A 24,242-nucleotide genomic window follows, 5' to 3' on the forward strand; every position below is an offset into this window, starting at 1 on the left:
GGGGCAGGGGGACACATCTGAGATCTTTTCATTATGTGTTGAATGTATTACTGCAAGCCTGGTGAAAGGTGTGCTCACAGAGAGCCAGCGCAGGGATTGTGCTGAGGACAGCAGGACAGGAACGACGGCAGAAGGATAAATCAGTACTCCCAGCGCAGAGAAAAGCCACAGTCTGAATGGGAAATAAACCAGTGGGACTCCTTACGCCTCACTAATGGCCTGCAGTGCGTTCTGCCAAAAGATGCTTTCTGAGACAGGGCCCACAGATCTGGCAGTTGTACAGATGAGCACTGATAGTGCAGCCTTGTTCAAAAGGTGGGATATTTTTAGTTCCTGAGTAGATGGACATTCAGTGTCGTAACGGTTGAATCATGATTTAAAATCTAGACTCTCTATTTCTATAGACAAGGTTTCAATTAAATTCTCTTTTTCCAAAAGAGCTGTTGGATGAGTATCTATAAGACATAGATGATAAAAAAAAGGAGCTTTCTCTATGGTATTTAAGTGTCCATTACACAACAGAACTACACCAGGCAACACTATAATATCTTGCCAATAAGTCTAGAAATTCATCAGTTTTGGGTATTATAAATCCTCTCTGAGGAACAGTTTTATTTTATCACAGAGAATCAGCAGTGTTGAACTCGCTGCATGGTATCCTTTCCCGCCTTATTATGATAAAAAGCTATGTTTGCAGAGGATGGATTTGACCTCTCTGCACGTGCTCCTAAATGGCTATTTGGAAAATGGCTGTTCAACTTCAATGCCAGAAGCCAAAAGGTGATGCTCGTATCGCAGAAGAAAACCCATTCAAGTCAAACCGATCACTCTTGCCATTGCTACCTGTCAGAAAGAACAAATTCAATTTGTCTTCCTTCAGTGGCTTGTTGGAGCCCTCAACAGCGTATTAGCGGCTCTACTTATCAAAGCTGTCAAAGCACCTCTCTTTTCCTGCGGACCTAGGAGACTCTGATCAGCCTCCAGATGACACTGCGTACTGTACTTACGTAGTATATACTCTGTGCTCACCATGCAATTTCAGCTCTACAACAGAGTGCATGTCAGTACCTGACAAAACCACCCAGTAAGCTTTGATTTGGTTATTAGCAGGTGCAAAGACATTTAGATGTGTATGTTACGTTATAAAAAGTTTAACTTTTTTAAACATTTAACGTTCATATAAATGTTGTCTCAACAGCTTTTGAATGACTATTTCAGTTTGGAAGCAGGTCAGTGCTAAACGTTGAAATATAGTCACTGAAATCCAGTTGAAACCATGGCTACCTTGGCTAGCATCTAAAAAACTTTAGCTAGCAAAATTCAAAGCCTGCTAGTACCTAGGAAATTTATATGAATATGAACATGTAATATATGTATCAATGAAGTGGATTAATTCAGTTGGTTTGGATAGCAATGTAGGTCTCTCGGTCTACCACTTTGGTCCAGACTGAAATATTTCAACACTTATTAGATGGATGAAATTTGGTGAAAGACATTAATGGTCCCCTCAGTATGAAATGTATGGTGCCCGCATGACTTTTCATCACAATTTTTTTTTAGTGCTAATTGGCAAATGTTAGCCCGCTAACACACAAAATGATGAGTACCATTACTGTGCTACACATCACCATACTAGCATTGAGCATGTTAGACTCGCGTGTGCATTACTACAGCGCCACAAAGCCACTACTGTGACTGTAGAGTCCTCGTCTTGTGTGACCTGCCAGTCACCAAATAAATGCTTATGGGCATAATCAGGGAGGTGGAACAAGGTTAGGGTTGCTCTTTTAAGCAACAGTTTAGTAGTTGAAAGAATCTATATTTCATAATATTGGGGATTATTTCCCTTCTGCTTGTTTCTGCTTGTTTCCTTATTTAAATTAAAGAGTGCTGACTGAGGACGTGTTTGTCCAAGAGCTGACACAACTTTATGGTTGGTCTTCAAAGCTACCATGAAGTGATAAATTAAATGCTGGGTCTGGACTAATATAAAACCTCATATATTGCTGATTTTTACACCCAGCAATTGACTTTGACATTATTTAATTGGGCGTTTCCGATCAGAAAAGAAAGGGGAAATTAAAGGTGAATGCACCTCTAAAGTATTATTGGTTCAGTGTGTGCTCCTGTACTGTGTTTCCTCCCTGCTGTCCTCGCCATCCACTTACTGCAGGTTACCTCTGTCCTCCCCCCTTGGGGGCTGAGGTGAAAACTTGAGTGATGTCTTCGTGTAAGAGCGGCCCTCTCACTTTTACATCAGCCTCCCCTTCGTGCTCCCAGTGGGAAATCCCTGTCATGCACCCAACATGTGACGCCGTAAACGCTGCTGCCGGTGAAGGCTCCTTGTGGCGGGAGAGGCTAAAGTGCTCTAAAATGTGGCAAGTGCGTGATCGCTCAAAACGACTTCACATGGAGGTCATTGTGAAGCTGGCTGTCTAGGACTCTATACATGTGACTTATGTGCCACATTGCAAACGCACTGTCACCTTACAAGCTATTAATTTTTATGAGAAAAAGTCTGCTAGAACTTGAAAACGACCTGCAAGTACATGTATCTACTATGAATTATTATGAAGTCCACAGCACAGTCAAGAAAATGAAATCCACTTTGAGAAAATTCATTTGAATTTTACATTCATAAATATTCATTGACAAATTAATATATCGAGACATCAAAGCGTCATTGACCAAGGTCAGTGTAATGGAGAGGTGTGTGTATGAGGGAGGAGGAGTGAGAATTACAGTTGTAACATTTCAAAAGCTTAAACAATTCTTCAGACAGGAAGTAACATCCCTAATATAGTTCTACCCCAGTTCTGTCAGCCAACACTCCGCCTCTATGCCATCTTCCAGATATGCTACATCTAATAACATAAAGCATCAAGAAAAAGTGTCAAGTGGCTGTTGTAAGGAATTTAAATCAAAACGAGAGCAACTGTAGTTGGCTTCATTATCTATAAATAACACTATCTAAAATTCTCTATCTGTGCACATCACATTTTGGAGAAGTCTCTGGTGGTGGTACTATAGCACTTACTTTAGGAAACTGCTTGACTGGTATTAAAACTTTCTGGCCCAGTTTCATGTTCTTGTTGATGACGACGTCGATAAACTTCTCCTCTTCCTTCCCCTCGTCTTTCTGAATTTTTTCAATCTCTACAAAAAGAGAAGAAGAAAAGTAATGAGTCAGGGATCACAAGTAATATCACAAGTCTATAACAGTACTGTAGTACAGATGCAACTGACAATTATCTCCATTATCAGATAAAGGAATATTTCAGCGTTTCTGGAAATAAACTTCACTTGTTTTCTTATTTTCCAAAAAACTTTGATTCCAATTACATGCTAGCCAGGTTTCCCTCAGACTTCACATTTAGGGAGAGGGTTATTTGCTGCAACTGTATCTGTCCACCAGCATTTTTGTACAGCATCTCCAGCTATAACTCTGGTTGCCAGGTCAGTGAGCACAGGTTTTGGTTTTGGCTCTGGACGGCCGCAATGGTACTAAACCTTACTGTAACGACCAGACTCAGGGAACCTGCGCACAGTCACTGTGCCCAGCTTTTGCCGAAGGTTCCAGCATTAAACTACCCACATCAAACCAAACATTCTTCTTCTTCCATGATTGTTTGTGTATGTATTAAATGAATTACACGTCAATTAGTGGTAGGTGTATTTTTGAGCTTTGGACAGAGCCAAGCTATTTGTTTCTCCCTTCTTTCAGTCTTAATTCAAAGCTATGCTAACCAATTGTCATCTCTAGCTTTCTACTTTACGTACAGATATAGTACTAGAGCTGAAACGATTAGCCAGCTAATCAATTTACAGAAAAATAATCGGCTATTGAATATTTTAGTAATCAATTAATTGTTAGAGACATTTTTTAAGCCAAAAATTCAGATTTTAGCCCCTCAAATGTGAATATTTGCTGGTTTTCTTGGTCTTCTATGACATTAAACCACATATCTTTGGTTTCTGCATGCATGGTCTTAAAAAAACAAGACGGAGTATTTCAACATGGGCCTTGAAAAATTCTGATGGGTATTTTTTACTGATTTTTGACATTTTATCGATCAAACAAGTAATGAATGAATCGAGAAGACAATCGAATGATTAATTGATTATGAAAATAATCATTAGTTGCAGACCAATTTATTAGATTGTATCAATCTTCTCATCTAACTTTCAGAAAAAAAGGCAATTTTATTTTATTTTATTTTTTTTAAAACGTTGAACTATTCCTTTAATCTCATATTTTTATATTTTTTTAACTTTTGATAAATTGTTAAGAAAAATTCAAAAGGTCCCTAAGAGTTTCCCAAGGTGACATCTTCAAATTCCGTGTTTTGTTAGTCCAAACAGTCCAGTACCCCAAGATATCCAATTCACAAAAAACACAGAAAAGCAGAAAATCCTTATATTTAATGAGATGTAAACAGCAAGTGTAACCTTTGATGATGTCTTGGGGTTATCGCTGTTTGGGCTTGGAGCCTACAAATTTCTAACAGAACGTCGGCGTAACAAACTGGCAGCCCCTGGGAGACAGCTGATCATTTTAGCTCTATTCCTGGGCAGTACTCAGAAGATTTGCTCAACAGTTTTCAGGTCTAGTAAACAAACCCTATGAATTGTGCTTTTATTGACAAAAATTGTTAAGCTCCTTTCGCGTCATTCATTTCAGCTATTGGTGGAGGCTTAGTCATCGTGATACTTTGTAATTCGAGCAGAGATAGCAATTTACCTGTACAGGAATAACATGTGCTAGAGTCCCTTTCATGTGCTTATATAAAAATGATGGGGAGGACACAGGAGCTTGCACCTCGAGGCTACCAAAAATATTGGCTGCCACACTTCTTTCGGGAGAGGTAGACTTTGATGTATTTGGAGATGTAACCTTGAACGTTTAATCAGATGGATAACATCTGTGTTTCAGTGTCAGGAAAATGGTTTTGCAGAGAGGGCAGCTGAGAGGTGCAGGGAGGCTACGACAAAGACTCCAGGCTAAAAGCCTGGTAGGGGTAGGGGTGAGGCAGAGAGCAAACTCCATCACAGATTCATTTCTCCTGCGCAAAATGATTCTAATTGAAAAAAAAAGAAAATACAATTAAAATGGAGCAATCACGATGCTTTAGCTTTTCAGTTAATACTTTGATAGAGATTTCTGAAGCCTGCTTCAGAAATGTGAGGGTGATTAGATTCAGGCAAAATAAGCTCTGTTTCATTCTGAAAGCATGATAAACTCCAACATGTTCACATGTTCAAGCACCACATAGCCAGATATACCACATACCCATTTTCAATTACAATAGGTCAGAAATGAGCCGAGCATATCAGGACTGCAAACTAGAAACTAAAAAGGCAGTTGTGATTTCTCAACAAAGCTCTGCAGCATTACATTTGCCGAATGTAATTAAAACCTTTGATAGGAGTTTTAACGAGGATAAAAGAAGTATCAGTGAGATAGAGATATCTTTAAGCTTCACTTTATCCCAAGGGGGGCAGAAAGTGCACACATTCTGAGAAAAGACAACATTAATATTAATGCATCGCCTAGCAACATGCCAAGACAGAGTTTTCTCCCTCCACCAGGCGTTGTCTTCAAAACATTCAGGCTCTGATGTGTTGGGAGATTATGACTGAGACAGTGTTTCAACTACAAACCGTCTAATTTAATTTTTTTTTTTTTGTCAAGCTTACAGCACAATTTTTCCAACTTGCCCAAAAAGACAATTTCGTATTTCAAGACCAAATAAACCCCAACAGGGCTCTGCAATCAATCGGAAGGCGTAATAAGCAGCCAAAGTGCAGCTTCAAATGAGCTCACCCTGAACATTGCAAGAGAGAATCAGCTAGTGTGAATTAACTAACCACAGTTCTTTTCAAAAGATCTTGTTTGCACCACAGTTTATGCAGGAGAAAATCTGGCCAGGTGAACTGAGAACCACCCTACCGATCCGAGTCCTTAACAAGAACCACCCCTACAACTATATGTTGTTCACAAAAAAGTGATTTAAGCATGTACCACTGACACAAGCACAGTGTGCCTTCTGTTTTCTTTTTTTTACTTCCAGTTCTATGAGTCTCTTCTAGCTGGAAATGGATGTTGAATAGGGTGATATTGTAGTTTGGCTGTTTGAGAGCCACAACACAACACCTTTAGTGAATCAGCACCTTGGAATCCTGGAACTAATTGAAGAACAACACTAGAAGTCGTTTTTTCAATTGTAATAGTTATGTGAACATACATCTACTATTCAGCAACAATGGTGACTAGTGAAGTTATGTGAGGAATGAAATTAATTTAGTGGGTTGATAAAGCTTTCAAAGCCAATGTGTATCAGATGCTCGCAGACCAAATGGAATGAGTGAATGAAATACTGAATTTTGAAAATTCTTTCGATATGTTATGTTCGAATCTGTGGGCTCTGGAGGAGCCATTTGGCCTATGTATTGATGAATATGTATGTACATTCTGTTCCCCTGATGAGGGCTGATGCTGCTGAAAATGCTTTTCTTGCTACTGAAGAGCAGCTGAATTCTTTTCATTGCTTCACTTCTATTCAAGGATGGGAGGGGCAGTAAAGTTGCAGCTTAATCCTGTATATTTTTTGATCCTTTGGATTTGTGGGACTCCAAAATGGCTTCATACAATGAAGATTCAAGGATAATTCTGCAATATTACAATTTGGGGGTTATTTTTCCTAATTTTGGCCATCACTAAAGCAAAGTCTAACAGGAAAAGGTAAATGAGCAGCAAGACAATTAGACAGGTCATAAACGCCCAAAGTTCAGCTACGTAAAGAGGAAGTAGGCAGAATTTGAAAGTTTCTATAACGTTCTCTTTTTTTACTCTTTACACACCTTCATTTGTAAACTTATCATACATACAAACAAGTAGAACACCATGAGTGACTCTAAGGAAAGACAGTTGAGAAGTGTGTGCCGCTATCCCCATTGGTACGATTCATTGCATTTCCCTTCCGCCTTCAAGTGTGGCTGTTTGGGACAGCTATTAACACTTTTGCCTTTAGACGTGATCAGTTGACATGTCAAAGAAACTACATTGTTCCAAGCACTCCCAGGCTTTAATGGTAAGGATTACAAAGATAAAATCAAAGTTATAAAAAAACAAGATAATCTTTCAATTTTTGTTATATCAAACCACTTCGGAGCGTTCAAAGATCAAAAGGATAAAAAACTATATGTTGTACATTTGCAGCACCTCTAAGGTACATCATTCAAATTAAATTGAAGGAATAAAAACAATTCAGCTGCTCTTCAGAAATAACAAAATAGATATGTTCCAGCAGAAACAGCCCTCATCATATACATACATATTCCACAATATACCATTAGTGCCTCGTCCAGAGCCCATAGATCATAGAGTCAAACCGAGTGAAAAATAACTTAAGAAATTCTTCAAAATTCAATGTTTTCAATCATTCATTCCATCTGGACCTCTGAGCAGCTGATACATATTGGTTTAAAAAAGATGAACTGCCTTTATTCTTCACATAGCTTTCTGGATTTAGAAATTTACTTGAGGACAAAACCAGACAAAAATTGACAGATTTAATACCAGAGTTGTAATAAACCAAAATTATCATTATTCCTTTAAGAAGAGAGCATGGAGAATCTTGTTTTTCCTTGGTTCTGCATGTTTGAGATTTTTTTAGAAAGATTCGCTTGCATTAAACATCTCAACTTTACAACCTTTGCACACATTAAAAATACATTTACAATCTATACAATGCATTCGCCTGGGTGATTGAAACCCGACAATGGGACACCATCCCAGCTGTTCTGCTTTCCTATAAGAAATGCATTCACTTAAAAGGAGCTCTGTGATTTAGGCCTTCCCATTTAAAATTCATAAGGTGGGTAGATTTTGTGGGATTATGCATGACTTCAGATGCGTGCTGGAGAGTCGAGTTGGGGACGGAGGCAATTGGGTCATTAAGTCTACCAATTTCATGTTTCAGGGGTGAGATCATAAATACAGTGTCTGTGAACCAGTGTATACGCTTGTTACTGGACAAGATGGAAGGGAGATTCACAGCTAATAGGATCATGTGTCACTTTGTTATACATGCAGTGAATGTATTGTACCTCATTCTGATCTGTAATGCAAACAGAATATATGTAAACCATTCTTTTTTTCTGTCTTTTTTGTTTTTCTATTGAAGTACTGTTTTTAAAGCTGCAAAAGTAAAATTTTTCTTTATCTATTTTTACATTGATTGTTTGTATATAAAATGACATGTTTCATCTGCCCAAATCATGAACTAAGGCTGCAACAGAGAATCGCCTCTCCCCTAAAATGTAAGCATAAACAGTGTCCTACACAGTAGGTGAGTCTTTGAAATTCTTGCTCCCATAACTTTATTAATGTGATGGAATGTGACTTCCATCACATTACATATTCTGATTTCCATCACATTAAAGTAAAGGGCTTTAGTGAGAAAAAAAAATTACCTCTAATTCTCATTGAACCTCTTTAGAGTGAAAACCCCAACCTGTACAAACCATTAATGCAATGCTAAACGCATTTAATAATGGTCACGAAAACACCTTTTTCCCTAAGCTTCACATCAGCTGATGACAGAGGATGCAAACTATGGCAACTCACTTGACCCTAAATTAAACAAACACACACAACTAATTTTTTGTGTCTTGAGTGAGTCACTTGCTACAGCAAGTTCACCAGAAAGTTAGCCTGGCTCTCTTCACAGTACAAACCTAGACCTACCAACAACTCTACAGCCTACATATTAAAACACTGTATCTCATTTGTTTTACCTGTAGAAAAAACAAAAAGCTATGGTAAGCTAGCTATGTGGTTAATGCATTGCCATGACTGTGGTATTGATCCAATCATCCTTCCCCAATAAGCAGATTTCCCAAAATTTTTAAATATTCCTTTAATGTCAATGATACAGATGCAGAAAAATTGATGCACATGTTCCGTCATGTAAGTGCATGCTGTAGTAAAACCCAAAATGTACTAGGTTCATCTATTAACAGGCAAGCAAATTGGGAATAATTGCTTTACACTGCAATATACAGGAATATTTATTTTTTACTTTTGAATTATCCTAGTTTCATTTCCCATAATTGATTATCAATAATATCAAAGTGGTAAGAGCCAGTATTGCTTTAATTTAAGTGTGAAAAATAGCATTGGGTCAGCCTTTCTCTAATAAGGCAGTCTGGGTGTCTTTAGGTCGGCACTTTGGTAAACAATATGTGTGAATCAAACATTAAGAGCTAACAAATATAATGAGAACTACATTTTCCCTGGAGTTTGCACTGATTCAAACATTAATTGCCCAAGAGCTCCCTTTTACTTTGGATGTTCAAGGATATTGTGACACCAGTTTATGTCTCCAACTTTGAATTATAGATTTTATGGTGTGAGTGAAAGCTGTGGATGGGTCTAAGGTAGCATTGGAAATGAATGAAAACCCAACCAGTGTTTTCTTTGCCAGAGTGGAGCCATATAACCTGGTTCAATTTAGCGGAACTTACTGGTGCTACATAATGTTTCATACCACATTTTTTTATGTTAGTGGCTAAACCTACAGGTATTTATCTAACACAATATGTTGTCCCAAGGCAACGTACACCGAAGTAAAGACAGACTGTTAGGAGCTAGATCAGCCTTTATGCACTATTAATAAAAACTCCTATGATCTAAAATAACAGGAGAAACATTTGACATTTCAATGAAGCAACATGGTATGGTACTTTTATTGTCTCTGATTTTATGTGATGAGTTACATATTATCTCTAGGCGATGCTGCTCACATTCCTAATCATGAAATACAAGCAAAACTTACAATTTTTCTTTATTCATTTGTATTTTATGAAGTTTATTATTATTTGCACCACTCTTCATTTCACCACATCTTAGACAGGATGCACCTGCATAGAAAGAGCTTAGCTCTCAGTGTGTTTCCTTGCATAAATAATTGAACTGAAAATTGGAGGACAGTTAGTTTCTCTTCTGCTCCAGCAAGAATCTGAAGCAATAAAAATATACAGTAGCTTCTCTAAATAGTGCAATGCTAGTTTATCGCCAGCTTTCCGCAACTTCTTTAATGCCACTGATGCTGTACGCTGCTGTCTGCAGCAGACAGACTCATTATTTTGTTGTTTTGCAATTACAAGGCAAATGAATGAAATGCTCAAACAGGAATGTCAGATCATTATTCTCATTTTCCAGTTTCTATCCACGAGAACATGCTTTTAGAAACTCAATCAAAGGACATTGAGGTCACTCAGAAAGTTGAAATATTCAAACTAAAATGGAAGAAATTTCAAGACAGAAGCTTGTTCATAAAATAAACCTTCCTGTACACAATTAAAGGCCCTGAAAACCTGTTTTTCAATCAGCTGCTTAAAACAAGCAATGGGCTCTTAAATGGACACAAAATGTTTGATAGGAGTTTGAACAGTTGTTACTTTGCATGAGACTTTTGGATTTCAGTTTTTGGCTTTTCCCACTGGTTTGAAGTGGGCAGGGCTCAGTTGGAGAAAGGTGATGTCGTGTATTATAATGCACCAATCAGAGTTCAGCAAAAGTTTATATTCTTTTTTCCTTTACTTTAAAATTGATTATTAATCATATATTACAAAAGCTTATTTTATCATAAATTTTTAAAGTAAGTCAAAAAAAGAGACATAACTACAAAGCAATAACTAGCTACAGTTTGCTAACACTGGCTAACACTAGCTGTGATAAGGTAATGGTCATACCAGACCAAGTGGTTAAGACTGTACAGCTCAATACCTTTGATAATACTGAAGTAAGGAAGAGTGCATTTAACTTCTTATTAAGTAAACCTTTAACATGTAAGAGGATGAATGTGTTATTTATCCTCTTAAAATTACATGGAAAAAAGAAAAAATAATTAAAACCAAGATTTTAGGAGCATTAAATGCATCTCAAATATACTGCAGATTCATGTGAAGTGATTTTACTGTCACTAAATTAGAACAATTAATCTATATTTTGACACTACAGAACTATTCTGTGCCAATGCTCAAATGTAGATTTGGTATTCTAATTAATTGGACATTACTGACCTCTTTATTATTGCCTAAATGACAACAGCAACATTCAAACCCTTAGTCATTCTAGGTGTAATGTAGAAAAACCAAGTCCTCATCCATGCCCTCCATGCATAAATACTCAAATCAACACCATCCTGGTATATGATGGTGAAATGGAGAACACTGCCATTTCCTACTGTCAATAAATTAAGACCAACTATGCTGCTTTGGCCATTTTCTCCATTTTCTCTATTCTTTATGTTGTTTTGCCATCCCATAAAAAAGACTCTATGCACCAGACTGACTGACTGCTGAGGGTTTCAGGCAGTATGGTCGGTGCCAGAAACACTTTACCCCACACACATTTCATGTATGCTACCAGTGTGACCACACACGTTCAGTGTGAATCATGGTGTCAAGGCTGTGACCCTTAAAAGAGGAATGCTACCACTCAAAAAAAAAAAAAAAAAAAAAACGCCTAAACTCGCTCCTGTCCTGAAATCTCAATTTCACTCTGGCTCCTCCATTGCCTTGACAAGGTCAGGCTGGCAGCAGGAATTCGTCTCGCCCCCTAATCTAGAGATTACATTCTCGGCGGCCAAGCAAGGCCCTCCCTCCTTCCCCCTTCCTTTCTGCCTCTCTCCCTGCAACCCTGCCAGCCTGGCTCTACTGCGAGGTAACGAGCCAATACCCGCTTACAGTGTAGAGATAATGTCCATGGATTAAGACAGAGAGCCCCTTGAGTGGTGCCTCTTTCATTTCAGTATCCAGCCTGTGAAGCATCATAAATACACCCTGCCAGTCAGGGACTCCACTCTGTGGATCTCTGTGGAAGTCAAACTCTGGCCTCTTATGGAAGTGATTTAAAAAAGTGTCCATACCACAAATCAAGTCTTACTTCATCTTTGGTAAAGTAGACCTTTTGGCTGGTGGCGATGCTTTTGCTGAGCTGTTGAGCAACAATAAAATGTCAATCAATGCATATTTACCAGTGAAAACAAATATTACTGATCAAAACATAACTTTGATCTTGAAGTGTATTTATTTACTTAAGCTAAATACAGCGGATGTAAATTCCAAAGCAAATTTATAGTACATTTTAAACTGTGCCCTAAAAACACTGAATATGAAATGAGTTTGATCCTTAAATATCCTATATAGGTTAATAGTATTCCCCCATATGTAAATTATTTCTCATCATAAAATATTCTGTTTTCACACAATAGATTAAAAAAGGTCAAACTGCTCTGAGGTTTCCTAAAAGCAGCAGGATGAAGCCCAACCTTCCACACACTCTTGGTATACTATTGAGGGTTTTTAGATCCTTAAGAGAAGTTAAATATAAAACACACTTACAGTAAGACATATTTTCTATTGAGATCTTTCCATTACAAACTGAGTATAAATGAAACTCTATCACATCACCAAAAAAAAGGTTACCATATCATAAGGGTCGAAATAGCTTTCATCAATAGTTGCCAAGGTCGGAGCTGGAATGAAGAAAGGCCAATGAGACTCAGGTTCCAAAATCTTTGAAAAAGACACAGTGAAATAAGGGTCTACTCTACTCTCTCTACATACTGTGGCTACTGTATGGAATCCCACCTGAAAATCGTGAGTGTATTGTCAGTACTGGCTCATAGCTCATGAAAAGGTGAACACTAAACAGTCTGAAATCACATGGATTTGATTGAATACATTAACTACACTCTATGCTAGCTAGACCGCGATGTCAGTGACTATGTACAGTAGGCTACTTGATATACAAGTAGCCTACTGTACATATTTTCTTTTGTCTGTTGATATTAAAGATCCAATGAAATGGGTACTCGCACTTCCTGAAAAACTGTTTATCTACAGTGATGATGTCATGGCCTGTAATGGTGGGTGTAACCAAAAACTCCAACCAATAAAGTCACTAGAAATTTTTCAACAATCCCAGTTCACAACTAATTACCCATTAGTTTACACATTGGGTTGAGTCCTCACTAGTCTAGTTTCCACTCAAGTTTAGCTCAAAATTTAAAGAAAATGCAAATGAAAGCATCTTTCCATCCACTACAATTATGCGAATATTAGGAGTTGGGCACACCAAGATAAACATCTGGTGGCGCTACTTCTCCAGTCTCTTTGTTGCATTTTTCTTTCATCAATACACCACACTTTACACCTCAGTCGAACGTAAAAATGTTTTCCAATCATGATTTTTAATGTGCGAACTGAAGCTGTGAATAAAACCCGATGGATGGAAACTAAATTTAGATAGATAGATAGATAGATAGATAAGAGGAATCTATTTACAAAAAATTATGAAATTTAAGTGAATTAGTAATACATGTAATGAGACTACAATGTCATTGCAGGGTCTGTTTATGTATCTGTTGTCAAGGGAGAGCCTCCATTATACTAGAGGTGGACCACGTGACTGGCTGAGGTCTGATACTTAATAACAGCTCCCAAAATATTGGTCTAACACTAGGAAACACCCATTTACTGTTTTCTGCTCAAATTACAATTTAGATGAATCTTTGTTTAGCAATCCACAGTAGCAGTGCAGCCTGTAATGCTTTCTCTTCATTAGGTTATCTGCAGACCACTGTGTACAACAAAACACCAAGCCCCAGTGGATGCATGTCCTGAATTAATAGGGAGGAAAGAAAAGGACAGAGCTAAAAAGATAAATTGATTTAAACATGTATTAATTAACAGTAAATCATCTGTCAGGTCACACCTCAAACGTCAACAATAAACTTTTTTGTTTCTTTGGTGGACCTCAACATGAGAGGACCACAGCAAGACCACTTTATCCAACAATTAACATAAGCTGATGTTTATCGGTTTGATTTCCAGTTGCCTAATGAAGTTTCCCATAAAACTGTCATTAGGCTGTGAAAGGGCAGGGGCCAGGGGGGCTGGATTTGAGGAAGAAAATGAAAACTGTGCAGCTTAATGTACATCATTATCTGGGACTCATCTCAGGCTGCATTAACAAAATACACTGAATCATCATAACTCATAATGACCACACCGCCTTCATTTTTTATTTCAATTACTCATCATGTGTCAGTTAAAACTGCAAACAAATGCTTGAAAGCGTGTAAGTGCCTCTTAAAAGCATTTGGCGCTGGTTTGGATCTACATACACTGCATCTCAGATTCTGGTAAACAAAGAAATTCATTTCCACACTAAGTCGGCGAGCATTAGGGAAGCATTAAAGGGAGCATGAGTGGTTATGAAATTATCACATGCATAACATTTTCCAACATGGTGTTGAGCTAATACACAGCCTCTCAGCATTGCTTGTCCTCTGATCGCAACAAACTCAGTCAACCTCTGTTCCTAACTGAGCCAAATCAATTGGATTGCACTTGTCGTCTCTTCATGGTGGTGAGCATCAAACAATTCAAGAAGGAAAAAGATCAATATTGTAAATGAAATAAGGCACTTTATGTTCTCTTGTGGAGATACACTAATTTCTACAAAGAGACAGAGACAGTGTCTGGCATCAGCTGCGAGGGGCTGGCAAAGACTCTGGATCAGCTCTACAAATACATCCTATGTTGTTTTATTACCACAGATGATCCGACAGTTTTGTATTGGGGATTAATAGTCGATGTTGCTGAGTACATGATCACACAGGAGATGTACACGTCTGAATCTGTCCACCTATCCTATTTCTTTAAATCCAGTATACGCTCTGACTGTAAAAGCAAGACAAAAAGGCGACTGTTATAAAGGCTGTTCATTGTGTTTTCTTAGAAAACATGAATGTGGGTCTACGTTAGCTCCTCAAAGAGGCACAGATGACTCATAGCAGTTTAACTGAAATCATTGTTTACTGTGGAAAAAAGAAGGTGCAAACATCTCAGCTCACTTTCACTGAGCAGAGCCAAAGATCCAGTTTTTCATGCTGAAAAAAAAATCCAGAAACTGAACTGCAACATAAAGGGGTACTCAGCCAATTTTAAACACGAAGTTCAGTTTACCTGTCGTGAGGAGTACCAATTAGCCTTTGAAAAACAGTTGTAAAATGTCTTCAGTGTGTCTGGGGGGAGCCTTCTGAGAGAAAAAAAACAAATCAGAGTTATCTCAGCTTTGGCTTGAGACTTCAAAATCTTTTTTGAAGGGGTGTGCAGTTTGAGAAATGTTGGCATTTACTAAGTAGGAAGGTCTAATAAGTTGTACTACGGGAAGTGTAGGATTCAGAATTTTAGGAACTTCACTCATACTTGGAACTAAAATTCAGGACATCTCGACCTCTTCTGCTTCAATTTTGACCACTCTTTTTCAAAATCTTTAAATCGGTGATATACACCTTTAAGAGTACCTGAGGGCCTGTGAAGCCCTTATGGAAAGCAAATGTAGTAGCGCTGTGCTACCCTCGGTATCCTGCAAACAAACCATTATTTATGTAAATTACAAATAGCAAATTGATTAGTATTAATTGTTAATTGCATATATTATAAAGTATGGAACCAAGTTCACACATTCAATATATCAAAACCTTTAGTGTATAATTAGCTGTTAACACATTAAGGTACAAAGCTCAGCGAGAAAGGTAATTTAGATCCACAAAGGTAAAATATTCCTGCTGCATCATCTCTTGTGCTTGAGATGTTACACACAGGATCTCTCACCCTCCACTGCTGCAGCAGAAATAGCTGCTGTCTGAAAGCAGTTTTTGGCGCACACATGCTCTGCAATGTATGGGATTCTTCAACTATGCAGGACAACATGTGGCCTCCAACTGGCACAACATACTGCCAAAAATATGAACTAGCTTGTAATCTCATTCATAAAGTCAAAGCCAATAGACTCACCAAAGTCGTTTTAATTCATCTACACCAACTGTTAAACCATTGGTGACTGCTATTTTCTTTAGGCAAACAGCTTGCAGGCAGTTATTGGCTGTTATAAAATATAAATGCTAGCACCTCTATGAGGCTCTTCTTCATCAATATGCCACGTGCTCACAATAACAAGGCTAACATGCTGATGTTTAGCAGGTATAATTTTTGTCATGTTCACCGCCTTAGTTTCGTGTGATAGCATGCTAACATTTGCTGATTAGTACTAAACACTAAGCACAGATGAGGCTGATGGGAATGTCATTAGTTTACAATGTTAAAATAATAAAAAGTTTGACCTGATAATGCTGCTAGAGGAAAAGTTAAGGTATCACCAAAGTTATTACAGTTCATCCTGTGAACATCAATGTCTATCAAATATAGTAAAGATATAGACAGCACATTTGGCCGTTGTCAGCTAAAATGGCACACCATCCAATAGTAAAGATATTTCAGTCTGGACAGAAGTTGTGAACCAATCAACCGACTGATAGACGTGGCAATGCCCAGAGCCACGGCACTAGAGTAGCTAAAACACTGACTAAAATTATATGGACGGCAGTTGCACTAAACCTCCTGTTGAAATTTTTTTTCTTACAATCATTTCCTTTGTAAAATCTGAGCATAAACACACTGGCAAGAAGCCAAGTCAGATTGTACATCTTCCGAGGCTCTGGTTGTACCACCATAGTCGCACTGTAGTGAAAAATCTTGTATTTTATGAATAAAACATGAGTTTGCAGTTCAAAGTGTATACATTTAAATCATGAAATGACATGCTCACCAAATCCTATTTTAAATATTATGTGACTGAATATGAAGAGATTTGACTCACCTCACCTTCTTACTTCCTATTAAAAATGCTTTAAAATATGGAGATCTTTAGTAAAAAGGACATTTAATACTGTGTGTTTATTGTGATCTTCAGAAATTGCTGATATAGGAAAAGTAAGCTTAAAAGAATTACCACTGACTCTCTACCACATTGGTTATGACTGCTACTGCTGCTCAGTGCACCTTGCAACATTAACACTTGAGTCCCATTTCAGATAAGAACATCTTGTATGTAATGGGTTGTGAAGAATTCATAATTGCTCCAAACAAAATACTACTTAGCCCTGCTTATGTATCTGACTATGATCTACTCAAGTGCAGACAACAGCTGCTGGGAAGTAAGTACAGTTATATGTAAGCAGAGAGAAACAAGACATAAGATGCAAGAGAAAATGTCATGACTGGGCTGGCTCAGACATTTTGAAGCACAGCCTGATGCCTAAAAAGATTCCAGTCGTACAGCTCAGGGAGCGGACCATGACCAGTTTTACAGCTATAAGGGAGGTCCTAATGAGTCTCAGAAGGCTATGAAGAGGGAAGAGCGACTTTCTACCGCCTTAACAAAGTTGCTTAGTCCAGCTGCACAGATGATAGGCCTCCTATGAGGAGAAAAATCCCTTCTATGCCTCTTTAGGTCTTGTTTTATTTCTTTTCCTTCTTCCTTCACTTTGCACTTACATGATCCTTTTATGGTCAAATGAATATTTTAAGGCCACTAAGGCTCCAAAGCATTTGCGCTCCTTACTTTTGGTTGCTTGTGAATCTCTCCGTGATCTGGGGAAAGTCACTCAGGATGAGAAAATGTAAAATGTCACAGTGATATGTGGAAGATGTTATGATCTGAGCTCATAGATACACAGCGGGACAAATCTCGGGCTTTCAGTTTATAGATGCTGCACAGAAAGAGAGATGTTTTGACCACGAACTCAGCTCCACAGGGGAGGGAAAACCAACAGCTTTATTTTGTGTTTGTGGAGTACACTCCGTCTCTTGCCCTGTGACAGGTTGTCCCAAATGAGACTGCTACAAGACTCTGAGCAGAAGAGGAGGAAAAAGAGATCATTAAGATGGTTATTGCATATGCATCTGTTTATCATATTCTTTTTTCCCCTATAAATTCATACATAAGTAATTATTTATTTGCACTTAGCTTAATTATTCAAGTTTGACACATAAAGGACATCAAAACAGAATAGTTTTCCTTTCTCTGTGTGAAAGGGCCCACCATGTCACTCCCCTATGAATGATCAGGTTTATAGGCAATGTTCTGTACAGTATATGCAGAAATTCTCTAATGAGTTCAGGAACTAATTAAATAGTTATGGGATATTTTCCACATTTCTTTTGCCGAACCTCCATTACATGACTGTCAAAAGTTTAATTACAAAAGGAGATTAAAATGATTTCACGATGATCAAATATTAATACAGCTAGTGTGATCATTTCTCTTGGCCCTCATATTTCTTAATAATACTGTAAGTCGACTTATATGGGATATTTTTTACTCACATATCATTTGTCTGCAGGAGCTTCGACCTCAATGAAAACGGAGGGATGAATTACTCAAGATGAAGATCTTGTCTGAAGTTTCGAATCATTTAAGTACAGTTAATTATGTGTATGATCAACTCCTAACTTTTACTCATCTGATTTTTTCCTTACAGCATTTTATGCAGACAGTCATTTCAACTGAGATATTTTACGAAGAATATTACATTACTCCTTATATGTACTCCTCACAGCCTCGGACACAGTTTGGTAAACACTGAAAAGTACTTGAGCGCCTGCTCTCAGTGTCCCATGACGCCGTATAGAGTTACAGTAAGTGATATCCTTGAATGGACAAGACATTGATACACACTGCTCTCTTATATCCCAGCATGCACACTGAACGCATTGTTCACTTTTACTTTTCTTTGCACCGTTCCCTTTGAAACTGAGCCTACTAAGAATGGCACACATATGCAAATTTAACTGAAGGGTCGGGGTTGGTGGCTAGCTCCAGGACAGGAAATGAAAGGGGTTTCATCCAAGGTGGGGTAACACGCTGGCCACAGCATTATAGTTTTTGCAGTGTGTTAGACTGGTGCAGCTAGCTAGCTTTGGTTGCTAATGGTAAAAGCACCACCGTAACATTACTGAATAGCAGGTATTTTTTTCATTGGTCAAAAAAAATGAAATAATGTCCAAGAATGTATGACAGCAATATCTATATATCATCCAAACAAATTAAAAAAAAATTAAACTAAGCCAGGACTTTTAATGAGTTGTTTTGTTTTTTTTTTTCCTACTAAGTAGATTTCATACTGCAGAAACCTGGTTCAACATTTCAGGAAATATGCTTTTTCACTTTGCATCTAAATATGAAGCTAAAGAAGATGATAAGCTTATTTTAGCATAAACACTGAAACAGAAAGAAAAAGCAAGCCTAGCCTTCCCCTTTCCAAATGTTCCAAAATATAAATCTAGCTGTTAGCGTACAGGCATGAGAGTGGTACTGATCTTATCTATTTTATGGGCACGGATGCAAATAAGTGTATTTCCCATAATATCAAACTATTCCTTAAAAGGTTAGGGCTGGAAACCTTCTGGGTTAATCCCCCACACTCTGTGCTGGTGCCATAAAAACTTACTAACACACCAAATGTGTGTCAGTTCAACAACTAATGCACTATTTCCTAGAAGTTTTTAATGTTTGCTAAAAAAAAAAAGTATAATGCTCAGCTGTTGTAGGAAATTACTCCTTTTGTACCTTCTGTAAAAATGAAACTATTTGTGACCCATTTTTAAAAATGTACATCTAACAAATGGGCTTACAGACAAGGTGCGTGACAAGGTAGACAAAAACAAGGTAGACAAGGTCAAGGTAGGGAAGGACAAGGTAGGGAAGCTGCCACGTAGAGACCTTGTTTTGGTCTTTCTATGAGATTTGTTGATTATAACAACAATGTAAGATTTCTATTTGAGTAGACCATACTAGTATTCTTCTCACACCTTCTTGTCATGAAGGTTGACTGCAAACCAGCAGTGGTTTATAATGTATCACTTAACATTGAATATTAGAATGTTTTCTCCATCTGCTCTTGTTAGTGGTCAGGTCAGCTGCAGATGATCAGGTCTGATGAGTTCTAAAATCTAGGGAAGCTTTTGGAGTACAGTATTGACACAGCGAGCCTAGAGGGGCAGAGAACGACAAAAAGAGAGATGCTGATAGAGGTGGGAGGAAGGGAAGTCAGAGGGCACAGTGGATGGGTGGTTAGCAGTAGTCATCTGGGGCCGGCTGTGCTGAATGGGCAGCAGCCGGGCTGATGGATTACACCGGCTCTCTCCTGGGTAAACGGACACCGCTACCCCTCCCCCTTTTACCAATGTACCAGCCTGTATCGTCATTGAAATGTCTCAGAAGATGGAGGTGAACATGCAGCTGAGCCACTTAATCCGAGAGGCTAAATTTCTAACACAAGCGGTGGATTGAGAGACCCCTGCAAAAGATATTTTCTAAATAAATCTGATATCATTTTCACAGAAAAGACTTGTCTAACAATACCAGTATCATCTGTGAGCCAAGAGCAATGCTGAAAAACAAGACAATCCAGCTGCTCATCGATTCAGTCAAGACTAATTGCCGGGAAAGAAGCCCATATTGTTTTCATACATAGTTCCTATCTCATTTTTATTTGCAGTGCAGCTAACAGTGCAGTGACTCCTTGGCCATGGCTTGGTATGTGGTTTTACACGTTATGACACCAGGGATCATCATTGCCTCCCCCTGGTATGAATGAAGCATTTTAGTACCCGCTGATAGCAACACAAGCTACTTCAATCAGGTCTGTGCTAAAAGGTCACACTGTTTAAGAGTGTAAGAGTGTACTCTGACGAAAGAAATAATGGGAAATTGGAGTGTGCAAAAGCAAGGCAGTGCAAATTAGTGTCTATGTCAAAAGGCTGTCCTCATGTTTCACAGCTACAAACTGAGTCCTCAGTAAAACCCTTGACATTTTCTCAACTATTTTATCAAGCTGTGAAAATAAGAAATCCCACAGCCAGGCCCCTTGTCTCAGTGCTTTCCTGTGCTCGTATGAGAGTAACAAACAAAAACTGGGTTAGGAACTTTCAGTTTTCATGTTTTTGTTTTCTTTGTTAAGTGGCCATGGTGTGATGTTGAACTTCAACATTGGACCGGTAGTGCTCCAGCTAATAACAACTACTCTGATTATTTCTTTGATTAATAAAACAACTGGTAAGTGCACCAGTCCTTTATACTAACTGAAAAATAAGTTGTTTGGCTTCCGCAGTGACCCATAAAGGCGTCTTCTGATCCGATGCCCCTGTTAACAATAAATAGAGCACTGAAAAATGATTCATAAGACCATTTTGTGTTCTAACACCACTATGGTTAAAGTTTGCTTAGGGTTGGGGAATCTTCCCTGTCAGAGAGCAAAATTGACTGTTTGGAGAAAACGTGAAATGAACAACAGACTCCTGTGTAAGAGTCACCATCCATCCACCCCAGCCTCCTCCCTATGCAGATTTTAAGGTGCTATCGGAACACCATGCTCCTTCCACGTTATAAACATTGGCCGTTTTCAGACATTTTCATAAATTCACTCATTAATTTTCATCGATGATTTTCTCTTGGAGAAAAAAGTCTCCTGTAAAATGTCAGAAAACAGTGAGATGCCAGTCCTGAGTTTCCAGACCCTAAAGTGACATCATAATGCTTTTTTCATCACACCAAAAGGTCTGAAGATATTCAATTCACAAAAATAGAAAAAATAGAAAGGAAGCAAATCTTCACATGTGAGAGTCTAGAAACAGAAAGTGTTCAGCATTGATGTTTACTTGATATATAACTTAAACCTGTAACAACTGTTGTTTCTTGTTTGTTTTTCTTTTTCTTTGGCCACTTGGGGGCCACCTTTTAAGCTGATATAATGAACTTGTTCGTAAACAGTTGCTTATTTAAATGTCCAGCAGCTACGGAGCACCATAGCTCCTGTAGCTGTGAACCACAAACAGAAAAGTCGGGGTCCGGACACATAGACATTGAACTGACACTCACTATAAAGGAGAGCTGCAGATTCAGGGCATAATTCTCTGTAAGTTCATTACTGTGAGAGTCTCTGTAAGAATGCCTTTCACACTGTCAAATTGTTTTCATGTTGCCATTTGATACATTGCTATTATAAAAAATATCCATTATAGCCGCTTCAACAATTAATCGAGTATCAAGGTGTTGTTGGTTCATTTTCTTTGAGTCAACTAATACATAAATCAACTAATTATTTTAGCAATGTTTCCCGATATAGACAATAATAAACGTCAGTCCACTTTGTGTCAAGGTGTTATTTGCTACTGTCTTATGTCCTGACCATTGTATCCTACACCTTACCCTCCTTTTTCACTTGCATTACTCACCTTCTCTCTATTTTTGTTGTAACAAATCTGAGTGACCCAGCGAATGGCATTATTGATTGATTAATCTGGAGTCCTTTTTGAAAATAACCCTTGCTACTTTGATAGCACAGTCTCCAGAAGGACACCATATCTGATTAACCTTTTGTACATGGTAAAGCTTTTACAAGACATGAACAGAGATTCCCTATATTCCGCTCCTATTCTAAGTGATTAAATCAATTTTGAATGCTTAGCCTCGCTTCAGGCCAGCGCTGTAGGAGCGATAGTGTCAGCCTGCTGAATCCGTGTTCACTGAGTCACCCAGTGTGCTCTGCCAAGCGCTTACCAGATCCCCGGGAAGCACATCAAACCTGGGATTTTATGAAAGAGGATACTGCAGAGAACCGTCGATGGGGAGCCGGCTTGCTGACAAGATCAACAGGAAGAAAATGAGAAAAAGCGATATGCTCCTTTGTGAGGTTCATTGTGTTTGGTCAAAGCCCGAAGCAGAGGGAATGCTTGTCCTGCGGCCACTTATATCTCTATGGTCTGGTAGCCTGAGGTCAAAAGTTGCTCGTGGGCCTGAAGTTGCAAGGAAGTCTGCAGTTAATCATCCTACATGGGGCTTAACAAGGAGATTTGTTCACCATCTTTATTAAAGGTATTGAGTTACAGAGCGTTTTTCTTTTCTGCGGGCATTTCCTTCCCTTCTTTATCCTAGGAGGTGATATGTATGATCAAGTAACAATCAAACTGATGGAAAATAATGGCTCAGTGTTACTGGACTGGCCTGTGGGCAGAGATTAAGAAAATGAAAGAGAGTTCATGGAGTTATTCATGCCACTCTCCAAGTCTCATTATCGACCACACACCAGAATGGACGACACTTTAGCTCTCCGCAGCCACATCCTCACAGCCTCGAGAACTTTACCTTGACTCCAAACAATATCAGGATGGAGAAAATTAAAGCTGTAACTGAACCACACAGAGGAGCAGTGGCAGGAGGGGAAAGCTGTAACAGCAGTGCTCAGTATGACTCATTCACACTATGAATTGACAACTGGAATCTTGACTGGAAACCCACAGTGGGTGTGAGTGTATGCAGACTTTAAACATCTGAAAGTTGTGTTCACAACTGTGCAAATCCTTGATTATAATAACTGTGGATGGAGAAGCATTATGGGAAAGATAATAAACACATTTTCACGGGAGCTCTCTGGGAAAAGAAACAGTAAACGATTAGCAGAAGCACTGGATTGTACTGTCTCTGTTAGTTTACACATTGCACAAAAGAGTAAATGTATGGCACTTGATCTACACATCTAAATGTATCTCTAACTTGAGTAGGTAGGGAGTTTTGTATAGGCCACCATATCTTAAGATTGAGCTGCTATGCCAACTCCTCCACACCACAGAAAGCTTTCTCCCCTAGCATCTGCGGATTCAAACTGCACATAAATACTTCAGGTATAGCTGGTGCTATGGGGTAGCATTCTTTCGGCAGACTGGAGTTTTTTTGTTTTACAATTTTTTTTCAGAAACAGAGCTATTCTGAAGTCAGATGGTTCGATTAGCTCTCAATGTGCAGAGCTGAGGAAAAGTAATGCTTTGTGGACTTATATGAGTAGCAAACTTAAATGTCAGTAAAAGAACTTCTGTCAGAATATAACATAAAATACTACGCCTCGGTTTTCCATTTAGTCATGAAGCCGTGTAAGTATACAAAGTGTAGTCACCTCGTCTTCACCGTGCATTATGTATACTTATTACTAAGCATACACCTCTAATGTGTTTACCTACTACTACACCATTCGTTCATAAAGTAACCGCGCACAAAGCCAGCCTCAAGTTTTTATAACCTGTGTCTTCTGAAGCGTCAAGGCTGGCACATGCCTCGGGCAGCACGTAAGCACATGTGCTCAGGTGTCATTCAGAGATGTTTGGGTGGCAGTTTTCTTTCAAATCTGTCTCCTAAAAATTACATTTCTACACAACTAAACTGCAACTGCAAATAAATTTTGTATGAAACAGAATTGCTCCAGATTACTTTTTCCATTAGCATAATGAGGATATGTTGTTAATTGATGAATTTAGCAAGTCGCAAATAC

The 24,242-nt window shown here is 38.4% G+C and overlaps 1 protein-coding gene across 3 annotated transcripts in view; it reads right to left on the reverse strand.

Annotated features, from left to right (window-relative positions):
* The window catches only part of khdrbs3 (KH domain containing, RNA binding, signal transduction associated 3), a 95,185-nt gene that overhangs the window by 47,815 nt on the left and 23,128 nt on the right, over positions 1–24,242 (reverse strand). For all 3 annotated transcript variants that reach the window (XM_040121961.1, XM_040121963.1, XM_040121962.1), the window contains exon 2: positions 3,038–3,156. In XM_040121961.1, coding sequence (XP_039977895.1) covers positions 3,038–3,156 — 119 coding nt within the window. The remainder of the gene's footprint in view (positions 1–3,037; positions 3,157–24,242) is intronic.

This window comes from Xiphias gladius, chromosome 24 (genome assembly GCF_016859285.1).
Source record: "Xiphias gladius isolate SHS-SW01 ecotype Sanya breed wild chromosome 24, ASM1685928v1, whole genome shotgun sequence".
Classification (NCBI taxonomy): domain Eukaryota; kingdom Metazoa; phylum Chordata; class Actinopteri; order Istiophoriformes; family Xiphiidae; genus Xiphias; species Xiphias gladius.